Source organism: Pseudophryne corroboree, chromosome 5, assembly GCF_028390025.1.
Source record: "Pseudophryne corroboree isolate aPseCor3 chromosome 5, aPseCor3.hap2, whole genome shotgun sequence".
NCBI lineage: Eukaryota > Metazoa > Chordata > Amphibia > Anura > Myobatrachidae > Pseudophryne > Pseudophryne corroboree.
In genome coordinates, this window is record NC_086448.1 from 492,130,462 (window position 1) to 492,148,943 (window position 18,482).

The window sequence follows — 18,482 nt, forward strand, 5'->3', positions numbered from 1 at the left end:
TCTCCTGCGGAGCCCGTCTATTCCCATGGTCCTTACGGAGTACCCAGCATCCGTTAGGACGGAAGAGAAAATAAACTACTATCAGCTTACATATTGCAGATATCTAAGCTTATATGTTATAGCATATTAGCACAAGCTGTAACATTTCAGCACCTTGGCTTTCACAATAGAAACACCCAGTGATTATATCAACAGTATACCCTCACACACAAAGTACTCTGTCACATGCACTATACATAGGAAGCAATCCAATTAAGTACGAAGTTCTCGCACCTGTGAGTTAGCAAGGCAATAGCCACACTTTGCGTTAGGTTGAACTCGCTCAAGGGGCTGCGAGAACTTTTGTGTAAATTTGGGCTTAAAAAGGGCCATGAGATGCGGTGGCGGCATTGAGACGCAATGGCAACTAGCACCCTCCTGACCCAAGCGCCTCTAAAGTGTCATTAGCAAAGATAGTGAAGTGCCTTCCTTACTGTCCCAGAGTGGCCCCATAAAACATTATATTGTGAATGACATATATTCTCTGTACAATGTTGCCTAAGTGGTAGCACTATATAAATGCTTATGACAGAAATCTCCTGAACTCCGTACAGCGTCTGCAAATAACTCCCAGGACAGGTTAGAAATTATTACCATTTTCAAGATTCTTTCTAAGCACAGAAGCTACAGAGTCCTAAAAGTTTCTACAAACTACAGTAATTTAACAAGAGGAGCTTAAATAAAAAGATAGACAGATACTTGCCCAAGGCCAAAAGTCTAAACCTATAACAAGTGTGTATGCACTACTGGAACTGAAAAACGAAAAAAACAAAACAAAAAGGTAATGCAAACAACTTATTACATACAAAACTGGACTGTGTATAGTTTAAGTTCTTCTGAAGCAATATACTTGCAAATCACAGGGGCATATGCAATATATTTTAGAAAAAGAAGTGATCCAAGAATTTAAAATTGTAATACTCACTACTTGATCCATTGGGTCACTAGAGTAGTAGCTTTCAGAATGGGTGCAACGAACCCACACAGGCTTCAGCAAATCTTCATCTTCCTCATCATTTTTCTCCAACAGGCTGTCGTCCAGGAGATTCTTGTCTTTTAAGCTAGTATAACTTTTTTCCTTGGTAGACGATAGGCTTTCAGAGGTACTGTCTTTGTCTTCATTTTCCCACCTTACTTTCTTACGCTCTCTACTAGGAGATGGACTTTAGCAAGCGAAACATAGAATAAAAATGTATAAGACAAAAATATATAAAAACTACAAACACAGCATACAACTAATAAACCACAGACCTCTAAAGATGCTAGTCATGTCTGATTTTTATATTTTTTTCCCATGGGAAACTCAACCTTGAGGCACAACCATATAACAGGTACACGGTTTATTTTAATGGCCTTCAATACAACAACTGGGCACTATAGGATTTTAATTACATACCAGTAAATTCTTTTCTCGTAGTCCGTAGAGGATGCTGGGGTTCATATTAGTACCATGGGGTATAGATGGGTCCACCAGGAGCCATTGGCACTTTAAGAGTTTAATAGTGTGGGCTGGCTCCTCCCTCTATGCCCCTCCTACCAGACTCAGTCTAGAAACTGTGCCCGAGAAGACGACATACTTCGAGAGAAGGAAATACACAGATAGTGGCGAGATTCATACCAGCTCACACAACAAGGCAAACCCGGCCAACATGCCGGAAAACTCAGCAACAGCTGAAACAGTACTGAAACAGCAAAAGACGCAGAACTTACATAGGAACCAGGCAGTACTGAACTATATAACCAATGCAGGAAAACAAAGCGCTGTGTGGGCGCCCAGCATCCTCTCTACGGACTACGAGAAAAGGATTTACCGGTAGATAATTAAAATCCTATTTTCTCTTATGTCCTAGAGGATGCTGGGATCCATATTAGTACCATGGGGATGTACCAAAGCTCCCAGAACGGGAGGGAGGGCACGGAGGCTCCAACAAAACTGCTTGACCTAACTTGAGGTCATCAGAGGCCAAAGTATCAAACTTGTAAAACTTAGCAAACGTGTTCGACCCAGACCAAGTAGCTGCTCGGCAAAGCTGTATAGCCGAGACACCCCGGGCAGCCTCCCAGGAATAGCCCACCTTACGAGTAGAGTGGGCCTTTACAGATTTAGGACGTGGCAATCCTGCCGTAGAATAAGCATGCTGGATGGTGAACCTGATCCAGCGTGAAATCGACTGCTTAGAAGCAGGACAGACAATTTTCTTGGGATCATAGAGGACAAACGGAGAGTCAGTTTTTCTATGATCAGCCGTCCTCTTCACACAAATCTTCAAAGCCCTCACAACACCCAAGGCCTTTGAAGCAATTGAGGAGTCAGTAGCCACTGGCACCACAATAGGTTGGTTGATATGAAAAGCAGATACAACCTTAGGCAGAAACTGCGGACGAGTCCTGAGTTCCGCCCCATCTTCATGGAAGACCAGATAGGGACTCTTACAGGAGAAAGCCCCCAATTCCGACACGCGTCGAGCAGAAGCTAAGGCCAACAAAGTGACCGCCTTCCACATGAGAAATCTGATTTCAGCCTCCTGTAGAGGCTCAAACCAATCCAATTGTAGGAACTGCAATACCACATCCAGATCCCAGGGTGCCGTTGGCGCCACAAAGGGAGGCTTTCAAAAAGGTCTGAACCTCAGGAAGAACAGCCAATTGTTTTTGGAAGAAAATGGACAAAGCTGAGATCCGGACCTTGATGGAGCCCAATCTCAGGCCCATATCCACACCTGCTTGCAGGAAAAGGAGAAAACGTCCAAGTTGAAACTCCACTGCAGGAAATTTCTTGGATTCACACCAAGACACATATTTTTTCCAAATTCGATGGTAATGTTTAGACGTTGTCCCCCTTCCTAGCCTGTATCAGGGTAGGAATAACCTCGCTCGGAATACCCTTTTGAGCTAAGATCTGGCGCTCAAACGCCATGCTGTCAAACGTAGCCGTGGTAAGTCTTGATAAGCGAACGGCCCCTGCTGCAGCAGATCCTCCCGAAGAGGTAAGGGCCTTGGATCTTCCAGCAGACGATCCAGCGGATCCGCGTACCGAACCCTCCTTGGCCAGTCCGGAGCATTGAGGATTGCCAGAACCTTTGTTCTTTTTACAAGTTGAAGAACTTTTGGAATCAGAGGAAGTGGAGGCAACACATACACCGACGCGAACACCCACAGTGTTACCAGTGCGTCCACGGCAACTGCCTGTGAGGCTCTCGACCTGGAACAGTACCTCCGCAGCTTCTTGTTGAGGCGGGAGGCCATCATATCTATGTGAGGAACCCCCCACCAACCGGTTACCTCCTCGAACACCTCCGGATGGAGACCCCACTCTCCTGGATGGAGATCGTGTCTGCTGAGGAAGTCTGCTTCCCAGTTGTCTACTCCCGGAATGAAGATTGCCGACATCGCCACTGCGTGTCTTTCTGCCCAGAGGAGGATTCTTGACACCTCTGACATTGCAGCCCTGCTCTTCGTTACGCCTTGTCGGTTTATGTAGGCAACTGTGGTAACGTTGTCCGACTGCACCTGAACAGCCCGATCCTGTAGAAGGTGTGCTGCTTGAAGAAGGCCGTTGTATACGGCCCTTAGCTCCAGGATGTTTATTGGGAGAAGGGATTCTTGATTCGACCACCTTCCTTGGAAGGTTTCCCTCTGAGCGACTGCTCTCCAACCTCTTAGACTTGCATCCGTGGTTAGAAGGATCCAGTCCTGAACTCTGAACCATCGGCCTTCCAGAAGGTGTGGTAGTTGTAGCCACCAGAGGAGCGAAATCCTGGCTTTCGGTATCCTCTGGTGCATATGTAGGTGAGATCCCGACCACTGGTCCAAGAGATCCAGCTGAAAGGATCGAGCATGAAACCTTCCGTATTGCAAAGCCTCGTAGGAGGCAACCATCTTCCCCAGAAGGCGGATGCACTGATGAACCCAGGTTTCAAGACATCCCGTACCATTGTTTGAATCACAAACGCTTTCTGCACCGGTAGAAACACCCTCTGCACCTCAGACCCTCGGTGCCGTGGAGAGACCGAACGGCAGTGCCTGAAACTGATAGTGATCGTCTAGCAGTGCAAACCTGAGATATGCCTGATGCGGCGACCAAATGGGAATGTGGAGGTAAGCATCCTTGATGTCCAGGGACACCAGGAACTCCCCCTCCGTCAGTCCTGAGGTGACAGCTCTTAGAGACTCCATCTTGAATTTGAACTCCCTGAGATAAGGGTTCAAAGATTTTAAGTTCAGAATCGGCCGTACCGAACCATCCAGCTTCGGTACCACAAAAAGGTTCGAATAATGGGGGTCATTCTGACCCGATCGCACGCTGCAGTTTATTGCAGCGGTGCGATCGGGTCAGAACTGCGAAGGCCATCGCTGCAGTACGATCGCACGCTGCAGTTTATTGCAGCGGTGCGATCGGGTCAGAACTGCGAAGGCCATCGCTGCAGTACGATCGCCTCTGCCTGATTGACAGGCAGAGGCGGTCGCTGGGCCGTGGAAGACGAAACGGCAGCGTTTGGCCGCTATTTCGTGGGTGCGGTCCGGCCAACGCAGGTGTGTCTGCTACGGGCCGGGGAGAGACGAGTAGCTTCCGGACAGCACGCTAAGGCTGCGCTGGCCGGGAGCTACTCCTAAAGTGCAAAAGCATCGCCGCTGTGCGATGCTTTTGCACTTCTGCGGGAGAGGGGGGCACTGACATGCGGGGCTGTGCTGGGCGTCCCCCCCGCATGTCTATGGACATGATCGTAGCCCTGTAGGGTTACGATCAACTCGGAATGACCCCCTATAACCTTTGTTCAACTGTTGAGGCGGAACTGGAACAATGACATCGGACACTTTCCGGATAGCGTCGAGAAGAATCGCTCTGTCTGCCGGCAAAGCTGGCAAGACTGATTTGAAGAAACGGTGAGGTGGGAGAGTTTGAAACTCCAGCATGTACCCCCTGGACATTATATCTTGTATACAAGAGTCCAGGCTAGACTACACCCAGACGTGGCTGAAAAGCCGGAGTCTTGCTCCCGCCTGTCCTACCTCCAGGCTGTGCGGTCCGATATCATGCGGAGGACTTTGAGGCACCAGAAGCAGGCTTCTGGTCGTGGGAACCTGTGGGAGCAGGCTTTTTTGCTTTGGCACGACAACCTCTAAAGAAGGTGTGAGAAGGCTTGTACTTTCTAGGCCTCGCGGGACGAAAGGAATGTGATGTGGTGGGAGTAACCCACGGTAGCCGTGGCAATCCACGCATCCAGTGCCTCCCCAAACATAGCCTGCCCTGTGTAGGATAGGCTCTCCACACTTTTCCTGGATTCCGCGTCCGCAGACCATTGGCGCAGCCAGAGACTCCTGCGAGCCGAGATGGACATGGAGGAGATCTCCGCAGCCATGGAACCCAAACCCTTCATGGATTCTACCAGGAACCCCGCAGAATCCTGTATGTTACGTAAAAAACAAATCAACGTCACCTTTATCCATCGTAGACCAATCCTCCTGCAGAGTGATAGCTTTAGAAATCCTTGCACAGGCAATAGTAGGCCGCAGTATAGCCCCTGAAGCCGTGTATATGGATTTGAGCGTAGCATCCACTTTGCGATCTGCCGGGTCCGTCAACGCAAGATCCCGGGACTGGTAAGACCACCTGTTTTGACAGCCTGGAGAAAGAGGCGTCAACTATAGGCGGAGACTCCCATTTTTTTCTATCGTCTTCCAGGAAGGGAAAAGCAACCAGGACCCTTTTAGGGATCTGGAATTTTTTCTCCGGGTTTTCCCAGGCTTTTTCAAATATAGCATTTAATTCCTTAGATGCCAGGAAGGTGAGAGGGGCTTTCTTACTGTCCGTGAAAAATACCTCCTCAACCTGCTCAGGAGGTGTGTCAGAAATATGTAACACATCCCGCATGGCCTCAATCATCAACTTCACCCCCTTAGCAAGTGATGCCGCCCCCCTCGACACATCCCCATCACCGTCTGCTGTGTCAGAATCGGTATCCGTGTCATCCTGCATAATTTGGGCAAGAGCACGTTTGTGAGAATGTACCGCAGGGGGCCCCGAGGGAGCAGTATCAGACCATACTGCCATAGAGGATTGCAATACCTGAGTTGCATGCTCAGTCCTTGCAACCCTTTCAGAAATCTGAGAAATAGCCCCCCTAAAAGAGGCTAACCACTCCGGTTCTCTAGCTGGGATCTGCGCTACAACAGTGCAATCCTGATTACATGGGATTGGATCTTCCTGAGAAGATAAATCCTCTGCAGCATATGAGACAGAGTTTCTAGACATGTTTGCTTGTACACCTCACACACCCCACATACACACATGGTACAGGGCAAAAAGAGTTTCCCCCCCAAGAATGGCAGAGACGCAGAGATTGGAGCCAACCCACACACAGCACTATATAGGTATAGGGAGACCCTTAACCAGCGCTGACTGTGTCCCTTAATAGGTGACACAGTCTTGCACAGCCTCCCCTCCCTTCAACAAACCTCCTGGTACCGTACAGATAGCTGGAGGTGCTCTGGAAGGACTGCTCTTCCACTGGTAGCGTGTCTGCAGGCAGGAAAATGGTGCTGAACGCTGCTGGGTCCGCTCTGAGGAGAAGCTCAGCCCCCATAATGGCGCTGTCTTCCCGCTATTCCAAGATTATACTGGCCTGAGGCTTTTGTGCTGGCTGAGATCCGCAGACCTCGACAGGTTTTCTGGTCAGTGTAGGGTTAAGTCGTCGGCTCCGGGCGCACCTCACAGTGCCGCACCTAAGTACCGCTGAGCACTCGGAGTGCAGTTAGTACTGCGCTCCTACCCTGTTGCCGCCATCTTCACACCGACCCCTTGCTTGCTAGGGGGGTAGGTGACTCACTCGCTACAAACTTAAGCTCTGCAAGGGGGTGGCGGCATGCTGCTGGGGTGAGCGATCCCCCACGGCGGGGAGCGATCTATCCACTCTGAAGCTCAGTGTCCAGTCAACGGAGACAGTGGCTCAGACCCCACAGGGTGGAAACTGCTCCCCCCCTCAGTCCCTCGATGCAGGGAGGCTGTTGCCAGCAGCTTCCCTGTAAAATAAAAAAAACTCTAAAATAAATTTTTACTAAGAAAGCTCTGTAGAGCTCCCCTAGCTGTGACCGGCTCCTCCAGGCACATTTTCTAAACGGAGTCTGATAGGGGGGGGCATAGAGGGAGGAGCCAGCCCACACTGTTAAACTCTTAAAGTGCCAATGGCTCCTGCTGGACCCATCTATACCCCATGGTACTAATATGGACCCCAGCATCCTCTAGGACGTAAGAGAAAAACACTACTTCCGGCAGATTTCGGCACTGCACTGAAGGCGAGCCAGATTTGAAATGTGCAGGGACATGCACAAACTGAAATCTAAATTGTAGTGTAAAAATACAGCTGCCCTGCATTTGCATGCTACATGCAAAAACTGCCAGTATTTACCCTGCATGCAAAAAGAAATCTTTCCACTCATTCCATTGCAATTTGGTTTGTCTATGTAACTCTTTTTTTTTCTTTTGCTCGCAACTGTGAATCAGCCCCATTATCTATACTGTAACGCATTTTTATCTACCTTCTTTTACCAACAAGTCTTTAATCAAAATTGTTGTTTTATTCAAAAAAAGAATCAGACTGTGTGCCAAAGCTCTGGCCAGCTAGTAACTCATCCTTCAGGGATGTAGCACTTTTGTGAAATTAAACCTCACTTTAGAGAACCAAGCGGTAGATGTGCATGTGCACATAAAATATAATTAACACTATGGGGGAGATTCAAATGTTTGAAAAGTCGGTTGGGTGTCTGTTTTTTCCTGTCTATTAGATAGGAAAAAACAGACTACCAACTGACTTTTCAAACATTTGAATCTATCCCTCCGAGTATTGATATACTAATAAATTTCTTAAGATCGTTGAGGATAATTGTATCAACATCCAAGATTGATGCAGGTGGAGTTCTCTCTAATGCTCAGACATAATGAACTAGGAATATAGCAAAATGTAAGGGGAAAAAACTCCTACCCATGCACAGAATATGAGAGATACAGCTATGATAAGACCACAGCGTATTGATGGCCGGTGTCCCAACTCCTCCTCACCAGCTGTATTATACAACAGCTCCTGTTTACTATTACAGTGCTCTAATATGATGCGAGGGCAGCAATGGAAAATCAGGGCACAGCCTGGTTTGAGATCAGGATGGTACATTAGATGAAGTTCATTTTAAATTTATGGTTTTACTACACCCACTCTTGTATGCTCATAAAATAAAAAGTCAAATAAATAGGATTTTAATTACCTACCGGTAAATCCTTTTCTCGTAGTCCGTAGGGGATACTGGGAATCCATTTAGTACCATGGGGTATCAACAGGTCCACTTGGAGCCATGGGCACTATAGAAGTTTGATAACGTGTGCTGGCTCCTCCCCCTATGCCCCTCCTACCAGATTCCATCTAGGAAACTGTGCCTGAAGAGACGAACATACTTTGAGAGAAGGATATAGATAATGAAAGTGGAGAGATTTTGAACCAGCACAACCAGAACAAGAGGAAAGCCATGCTAACCAAACATGTATACAGGGACAGCAACAGCTGAACCAAACAACAGTACGTACCCAAGTAACCGTGCAGGAAGAACAAAGCACCGGGCGTGCGCCCATGTATCCCCTACGGACTAAAAGAAAAGGACTTTTCCGGTAGGTCATTAAAATCCTGATTTCTCTTACATCCTAGGGGATACGGGGAATCCATTTTTAGTACCATGGGGAAGTACCAAAGATCCCAAACCAGATTGACCAAACTGAAGATCCTCAGAGGCCAACATATAGAACTTGTAAAACTAGGCAAACGTGTTCAAACCCGACCAAGTAGCTGCTCGGCAGAGCTGTAAAGCCAAGACACCCCGGGCAGCTGCCCGGGAGGAACCCACCGACCTAGTAGGGTAGGCCTTTACCGATTTCTGAATCTGCAAACCTGTCGTAGAGTAAGCATGCTGGATAGTGAGCCTGATCCAGTGTGCAATTAACTGCTTTGAAGCAGAACACCCAATCTTATTGGCATCATAAAAAACGAAAAGCGAGTCCGATTTCCTGTGATGAGCATTCGCTTTACATACCTTCAATGACCTTACAACGTCCCAAGACTTTGAAATAGCATAAGTGTCAGTAAAAACCTGACCCACAATTGGCTGGTTGATGTGAAACGCCGACACCACCTTAGGAAGGAATTGCTGATGAGTCCTGAGTTCAGCTCTGTCCTCATGGAAAATCAGGTAGGGGCTCTTGTAAGACAACGCCCCCAGCTCCAACGCGCTCCTTGCCGAAGCCAAGGCCGACAGCCTGACTGTCTTCCATGTAAGATACTTTACATCTATCGCCTGTAATGGTTCAAACCAGTCCGAATGGAAGAATTGCAGGACCAAATTGAGATCCCACGGTGTTGTGGGAGGCACAAAGGGAGGTTGGATGTGAAGAACACCTTTCAAGAACGTCTAGACCTCAGGGAGAGAAGCCAATTGTTTCAGAAAGAAAATAGACAAGGCCGAAATCTGAACTTTTATGGAGCCTAGGCGTAGACCCACATCAACTCCCGACTGCAGAAAAAGCAGGAAACGTCCCAGATGGTATTCCACCGTAGAATATTGTCTGCTCTCACACCAAGAGACGATGGTAATGTTTTGACGTTACCCCATTCCTGGCCTGGATTATAGTCGGGATGACCATGTCAGGAATCCCTCTCCTGGCTAGAATCAGCCTTTCAACTTCCATGCCGTCAAACGTAGCCGTGGTAAGTCTTGATAAACGAACGGGCCATGTTGCAGAAGATCCTCTCGAAGAGGCAGAGGCCACGGATCTTCAATTAGTATCCAGAGAAGATCCACATACCAGGTCCTTCGCGGCCAGTACGGAACGATGAGAATTACTTGAACTCTTTCCCTTTTTATTATTTTGAGAATTCTTGGGATCAGAGGAAGTGGAGGAAAAACAAGTACACCAGCCGGGAGACCACGAAGTTATCAGGGCGTCGACCGCTACAGCTTGTGGGTCCCTCGACAATACCGCTTGAGCTTCTTGTTGAGTCGAGAGGCCATCATGTAGATTTGTGGATAACCCAACCAACGCGTCAGCCACTGGAATACCTCCGGGTGGAGAATCTATTCCCCCGGTTGCAGGTCGTGTCTGCTAAGGAAATCTTCCCAGTTGTCTACTCCCAGAATGAAGATCGCCGACAACGCCACGGCGTGTCTTTTCACCCAGAGGAGAATTCTTGACACCTCTCACATTGCGGCTTTTCGTTCCTCCCTGTCAGTTTATGTACGTTACCACCGTCACACTGTCCGACTGAACTTGAATGGCCTGATTCTGAAGTAGAGATGAGGCCTGCAAAAGGGCGTTGTAGATAGCCCTGAGCTCCAGGATGTTTATTGGAAGGATGGCTTCCTGACTTGACCACCTTCCTTGAAACTGCACCCCCTGGGTGACTGCACCCCAACCCCGGAGGCTTGCGCCTGTGGTTAGAAGAATCCAATTCTGAATCCCGAACCTTCGACCCATCACTAGGTGAGACGTTTGTAGCCACCACAGAAGGGAGATTCTGGCTTTTGCCGACAGACAAATCCTCTGATGCATGTGAAGATGCGATCCAGACCATTTGTCCAACAGAACCAGCTGGAAGGTCCTTGCATGAAACCTTCCGTACCGAATTGCCACCATTTTCCCCAGATGGCGGATGCAGATGTACAGATTCAGGTCGGTTTCAAGATGGCCTGAAGCATCGACTGGATTACCATTGCCTTTTCCAAGGGAAGGAACACTCTCTGTGTCCAGTATCATTACCAGGAAATGAAGCTCCTGCGTTGGTTCTAGGTGAGATTTTGGTAGGTTCAAAATCCACCATGATTCAGGAGCAATCTGGCTGTGAGACCAATGTTCTCCAACAACTGCTCCCTAGACGCAGGCTTTATCAGAAGATCGTCCAGGTAAGGAATTACGTTTACTCCTTGTTTGCGGAGTAGTTGCATCATCTCTGCCATCACCTTGCTGAATACCCGCGGTGCCGTGGAGAGACCAAATGGCAGGGCCTGGACCTATTAGAGACAGTCCTGCAGTGCAAACCATAGATAAGCCTGGTGAGCCGGCCAGATCAGAATGTGAAGGTAGGCATCCTTGATATCCAGAGACACTAGGAATTCCCCCTCTTGTTTTGTAGGTGAGGTGGAACTGGAACAATGACCTGGGTCTATAACAGTTTTTAAATGGCATCTTGTAAGGTTATTCTTGCCTCTTGTGAAACTGGTAAGCCTGATTTGAAGAATCTGTGAGGTGGGAGATCCTGGAACTCCAGCCTGTAGCCCTGTGATATAAGGTCTATGAACCAGGAATCCTGGCAAGATCTTATCCAGGTGTGACTGAAGAATTTAAGCCGGGCTCCCACCTGCCTGTCTCCCAGGAACTGCGGACCACCGTCATACGGAAGGCTTTGAGGAGGCAGAGGCGGAGCTCTGTTCCTATGAACCAGCAGCCGCTGGTTTGCGTGGTTTACCTCTTGCACCTCTGGCGGTGGTAGAAGAGCCTCTGGCTTTGCCCCAAAACTTTGCAGTCCGAAAGGACTGTAAATTGGGTCCTGAGTATGTCTTCCGAGATGGCGGGACTGCAGAAGGCAGATAGGTGGACTTACCCGCAGTAGCTCGTGAAATCCACTTGTCGAGTTCATTACCAAATAAAAGCCTCACCTGTGAAAGGCAGGCCTTCCACACCTCTTTTGGAGTCCGCATCAGCAGTCCATTGACATAGCCATAATCCCTTGTGTGTCGACACTGCCATAGCTCTGGTGCGTGCATTAAGCAAACCTATCTCCTTAATGGCTTCCACCATAAAGTTTGCAGAGTCATGTATGTGTTGCAATTCTTTCATGTCTTGATACAGGTACGGCTTGGTGTGCTGGGGGACACAGGGGGTTAATCGCCAATGTATTTCTAAGTTAGACTACCCCCTCACTTTCACACACCTGAATTGTACTTTCTAATTGATATGAGCAACTTACATTTTGTTTTATTAGAAATTGCATACTTGCCAACCATTTCTATAGGGTTTGCTGGATATTAATTAAACTCTTCATGCAGGAACAAATCCTATTAAAATTAGGCAATTCAAAAACCATCATAGTGTCTTATATAATAAATCAAATTTAGAACTGATCCAGCTTGTCACTGATCACCCAGATAATTTTTCAATAAAGCTGAAGTAGCTTACCTTTTTGGTCTCTTCCGATAACTTCTTTCAGAACTCTGTGATCGTCGGCTTTCCCGATGTCTGTGCCTTTCCCTTTTACACAAAGAAAACAAATACGTGGTTGAAAGAAGGATTTATAAATTATTTGAACAATGATTCATCCACTCATACTGGCAGGATTAAATGAAGTAGACCAACTCAATCACTGGCTGCAATGAATCCTGCTGTATCCATGATAAAGCACTGTAGCGCTGTAACACCTCTTCATTGGTTCCCTCAAGACAATACCATAATGTTGGCTAACAAATATGTGCACAGCATTAAAGCAGGTAATTACAGACATATGAGAAAAAGTAGGTAAACTGGAAAAAATAAGATTTTAAACCTACCGGTAAATATTTTTCTCCTAGTCCGTAGAGGATGCTGGGGACTCCGTAAGGACCATGGGGTATAGACGGGCTCCGCAGGAGATATGGGCACTCTAAAGAACTTTTAGTATGGGTGTGCACTGGCTCCTCCCTCTATGCCCCTCCTCCAGACCTCAGTTAGAGAAACTGTACCCAGAGGAGTTGAACAATACGAGGAAAGGATTTTGTAAATCTAAGGGCAAGATTCATACCAGCCCACACCAATCATACCATATAACTTAGAATATACGCAACCAGTTAACAGTATGAACGAAAAAAACAGTATCAGTCAAAGACCGATTCCAACTGTAACATAACCCTTATGTAAGCAACAACTATATACAAGTCTTGCAGATGTAGTCCGCACTGGGACGGGCGCCCAGCATCCTCTACGGATTAGGAGAAAAAGATTTACTAGTAGGTTTAAAATCTTATTTTCTCTTATGTCCTAGAGGATGCTGGGGACACCGTAAGAACCATGGGGTTTATACCAAAGCTCCAAACCGGGCGGGAGAGTGCGGATGACTCTGCAGCACCGATTGAGCAAACGCGAGGTCCTCATCAGCCAGGGTATCAAACTTGTAGAATTTAGCAAAAGTGTTTGAACCCGACCAAGTAGCAGCTCGGCACAACTGCAATGCCGAGACGCCTCGGGCAGCCGCCCAAGAAGAGCCCACCTTCCTAGTGGAATGGGCCTTTACCGAATTAGGTACCGGCAATCCAGCCATAGAATGAGCCTGCTGAATCGTGTTACAGATCCAGCGAGCAATAGTCTGTTTAGAAGCAGGGGCGCCAATCTTGTTGGCTGCATACAGGACAAACAGAGCCTCAGTTTTCCTAACCCTAGCTGTCGTGGCTACGTAAATTTTCAAAGCCCTGACCATGTCCAGGGACTTGGAGTCCTCCAAGTCACCCGTAGCCATAGGCACCACAATAGGTTGGTTCAAATGAAAAGAAGAGACCACCTTAGGCAGAAATTGAGGACGAGTCCTCAACTCTGCTCTATCCACATGAAAAATCAAGTAGGGGCTCTTGCGAGACAAGGCCGCCAACTCCGACACCCGCCTCGCAGATGCCAAGGCTAATAACATGACCACATTCCAGGTGAGAAATTTTAATTCCACCGTTTGAAGAGGTTCAAACCAGTGTGACTTAAGGAACTGTAACACCACGTTAAGGTCCCATGGCACCACTGGTGGCACAAAAGGAGGCTGGATGTGCAGCACTCCCTTCACAAAAGTTTGGACTTCTGGGAGAGAAGCCAATTCTTTCTGAAAAAATATAGATAGGGCCGAAATCTGTACCTTAATGGAGCCTAATTTAAGGCCCATATCCACTCCCATCTGTAGGAAGTGGAGAAAACGGCCCAGATGGAAAACTTCCGTAGGAGCATTCTTGGTTTCACACCAAGATACATACTTCCTCCAGATACGGTGATAATGCTTCGCCGTTACCTCCTTCCTAGCCTTTATCAGAGTAGGGATAACTTCCTCTGGAATACCTCTCTCTGCTAGGATTCGGTGTTCAACCGCCATGCCGTCAAACGCAACCGCGGTAAGTCTTGGAACAAGCAAGGCCCCTGCTGTAACAGGTCTTCCCTGAGAGGAAGAGGCCACGGATCTTCCGTGAGCATTTCCTGAAGATCCGAATACCAGGCACTTCGAGGCCAAACTGGAACCACGAGTATCGCTTGTACTCTGTTTTGTCTTATGATTCTCAACACTTTTGAGATGAGAGGAAGAGGAGGAAACACATAGACCGACTGAAACACCCATGGTGTCACTAGGGCGTCTACCGCTACTGCCTAAGGGTCCCTTGATCTGGCACAATACCTCCGAAGCTTTTTGTCGAGGCGTGACGCCATCACGTCTATTTGAGGACGTCCCCAAAGACTTGCTATCTCTGCAAAGACCTCTTGATGAAGTCCCCACTCTCCTGGATGGAGATCATGTATGCTGAGGACGTCTGCTTCCCAGTTGTCCACTCCCGGTATGAAGACTGCTTACAGAAGACTTACGTGATTTTCTGCCCAGCGCAGAATTCTTGTGGCTTCCGCCATTGCAACTCTGCTCCTTGTCCCACCTTGGCGGTTTACATGAGCCACTGCTGTGATGTTGTCTGATTGAATCAGAACCGGTAGGTCGCGAAGAAGATACTCCGCTTGTCATAGGCCGTTGTATATGGCCCTCAATTCCAGTACGTTGATGTGTAGACAAGCCTCCTGGCTTGACCATATCCCCTGAAAATTTCTTCCTTTTGTGACTGCTCCCCATCCTCGGAGGCTCGCGTCCGTGGTCACCAGAACCCAGTCTTGAACGCCGAACCTGCGACCCTCTAGAAGGTGAGCACTCTGCAGCCACCACAGGAGAGACACCCTGGCCCTAGGGGACAGGCTTCTCTTTTGATGAAGGTGTAGATGGGACCCCGACCATTTGTCGACAAGGTCCCACTGAAACGTCCTCGCATGGAACCTGCCGAAGGGAATGGCCTCATAGGCTGCCACCAATTTTCCCAGAACTCGAGTGGATTGATACACAGACACTCTTTTTGGTTTTAGCAGGTCCCTGACCATGTTCTGGATGTCCTGGGCTTTTTCTATTGGTAGAAAAACACTCTTCTGTTCCGTGTCCAGAATCATGCCTAGGAATGATAGTCGAGTCGTTGGAAGCAACTGTGACTTTGGCAGATTGAGAATCCAACCGTGTTGATGTAACACTCTCAGGGAGAGTGACACGCTTTTCAGCAATTGATACCTTGATCTCGCCTTTATCAGGAGATCGTCCAAGTACGGGATAATAGTGACACCCTGCTTGCGCAGGAGCACCATCATTTTTGCCATTACCTTGGTGAAAATCCTCGGGACCGTGGAAAGCCCAAACGGCAACGTCTGAAACTGGTAATGACAGTCCTGTACCACGAAACGTAGGTATTCTTGATGAAGAGGAAATATGGGGACATGAAGGTAGGCATCCTTCACGTCCAGCGACACCATAAAATCCCCTGCTTCCAGACTGGATACCACAGTCCGGAGTGATTCCATCTTGAATTTGAACTTTTTCCAAGTATAGGTTTAGTGATTTTAGATTCAAAATTGGTCTGACAAACATTGTTGAATAGTACCCTTTTCCCTGTTGGCCTAGGGGAACCTTGACAATCACTTGTTGTTGACACAGCTTTTGAATTGCATCTAACACCACTCCCCTCTCCGGGGAAGAAGTTGGCAAAGCCGACTTGAGAAATCGGCGAGGGGGCACCTCTTCGAACTCCAGTTTGTAACCTTGGGATACAATTTCCAACGCCCAAGGATCCACGCCCGATAGGACCCAGACCTGGCTGAAGAGTCGAAGACGTGCCCCCCACTGGTGCGGACTCCCTCCGTGGAGCCCCTGCGTCATGCGGTGGATTTAGCAGAAGCCGGGGAGGACTTCTGCTCCTGGGAACTAGCCGAAGCAGGTGTTCTCTTACCTCTACCCTTACCTCTGGCGAGGAAAGAGGAGCCCCGACCTCTTCTGGACTTATGCGACCGAAAGGACTGCATCTGATATTGTGGGGTTTTCTTTTGCTGTGGGGGAACAAAAGGCAAAAATGTAGATTTACCCGCGGTAGCTGTGGAAACCAGGTCCGCGAGACCATCCCCAAACAAAACTTCACCCTTGTAAGGTAAAACCTCCATATGCTTTTTTGAGTCGGCATCACCCGACCATTGGCGGGTCCACAGAGCTCGCCTTGCCGAAACTGCCATGGCGTCGGCTCTGGAACCAAGCAGCCCCACGTCTCTTTGAGCGTCTCTCATATACAAGACTGCGTCCTTAATGTAGCCTAAAGTCAGGACAATGGCATCCTTGTCCATGGTATCCATGTCAGCCAACAAGATATCTGCCCATGCTGCAACAGCGCTACAGACCCACGCCGATGCTATTGCCGGCCTGAGTAAAGCCCCTGATTGTGCATAAATAGACTTTAAGGTAGCCTCCTGTCTACGATCCGCAGGAGCCTTAAGGGCCGCGGTGTCTGGAGACGGTAGCGCCACCTTCTTGGACAGACGCGTTAATGCCTTGTCCACCCTGGGTGAGGATTCCCAACGTACCCTGTCCTTTGCAGGGAAAGGATACGCCATAAGGATTCTCTTGGGAATCTGCAGTTTTTTGTCTGGAGTTTCCCAAGCTTTTTCAAATAATTCGTTCAGTTCATGAGATGGAGTAAACGTTACCTCAGGTTTCTTCCCCTTAAACATGTGTACCCTCGTGTCAGGAACAGAGGGGTCATCTGTAATATGCAAAACATCTTTTATTGCCATAATCATATAATGAATACTTTTGATCACCTTAGGGTGCAACCTTGCCTCATCATAGTCGACACTGGAGTCAGAATCCGTGTCGGTATCAGTGTCTACTATTTGTGATAAGGGACGCTTTTGAGACCCTAACGGGCCCTGTGACCCAGCCAAATCCGTGGATTGACTCCCTGCCGTTTCCTTGGACTCAGCTTTGTCCATTCTCTTATGTAATTAGGTCACATTAGCATTTAAAATATTCCACATATCATACCAATTATGAGTCGGCGTTGCCGACGGAGACACCACAGTCATCTGCTCCACCTCCTCCTTGGATGAGCCTTCCGCTTCAGACATGTCGACACACGCGTACCGACACCCTCACACACAGGGATCTATCTATAAGGGGACAGGTCCCCAACAAGGCCCTTTGGAGAGACAGAGAGAGAGTATGCCAGCACACACCCAGCGCCAACTGACACTGGAAACAATTCCCAGATATAGCGCTTTTATATTATGTCAATCGTGTAATGCACTCACTGCGCCAAAATGTGCCCCCGCCCCCCTCTTTTTCAGCCCTGTATCACCGTTCTGCAGGGGAGAAACGGGGAGACAGCTTCTCTTGAGCACACTGTGGAGAAAATGGCGCTGGTTGGTGCTGTGCGACCAAGCTCCGCCCCCTCTAGTGGCGGGCTTCGGTCCCGCTCAAAATAAGATTTTACTTACCGATAAATCTATTTCTCATAGTCCGTAGTGGATGCTGGGGACTCCGTCAGGACCATGGGGGAATAGCGGCTCCGCAGGAGACAGGGCACAAAAGCAAGCTTTTAGGATCACATGGTGTGTACTGGCTCCTCCCCCTATGACCCTCCTCCAAGCCTCAGTTAGGTACTGTGCCCGGACGAGCGTACACAATAAGGAAGGATCTTGAATCCCGGGTAAGACTCATACCAGCCACACCAATCACACCGTACAACTTGTGATTTGAACCCAGTTAACAGTATGATAACAATGAAGTAGCCTCTAAAAAAGATGGCTCACAACAATAATAACCCGATTTTTTGTAACAATAACTATGTACAAGTAATGCAGACAATCCGCACTTGGGATGGGCGCCCAGCATCCACTACGGACTATGAGAAATAGATTTATCGGTAAGTAAAATCTTATTTTCTCTAACGTCCTAGTGGATGCTGGGGACTCCGTCAGGACCATGGGGATTATACCAAAGCTCCCAAACGGGCGGGAGAGTGCGGATGACTCTGCAGCACCGAATGAGAGAACTCCAGGTCCTCCTCAGCCAGGGCATCAAATTTGTAGAATTTTGCAAACGTGTTTGCCCCTGACCAAGTAGCTGCTCGGCAAAGTTGTAAAGCCGAGACCCCTCGGGCAGCCGCCCAAGATGAGCCCACCTTCCTTGTGGAATGGGCATTTACAGATTTTGGCTGTGGCAGGCCTGCCACAGAATGTGCAAGCTGAATTGTACTACAAATCCAACGAGCAATAGTCTGCTTAGAAGGAGGAGCACCCAGCTTTTTGGGTGCCTACAATATAAACAGCAAGTCAGACTTTCTGA

At 48.2% G+C, this 18,482-nt stretch overlaps 1 protein-coding gene across 2 annotated transcripts in view; it reads right to left on the reverse strand.

Moving 5' to 3' along the window:
• DROSHA (drosha ribonuclease III) overlaps nt 1-18,482 on the reverse strand; it is a 604,359-nt gene that overhangs the window by 541,779 nt on the left and 44,098 nt on the right. For both annotated transcript variants that reach the window (XM_063922973.1, XM_063922974.1), the window contains exons 3-4: nt 12,248-12,319; nt 965-1,202 (exon numbers count right to left, since the gene is read on the reverse strand). In XM_063922973.1, the coding sequence (XP_063779043.1) occupies nt 965-1,202; nt 12,248-12,319 (310 nt within the window). The remainder of the gene's footprint in view (nt 1-964; nt 1,203-12,247; nt 12,320-18,482) is intronic.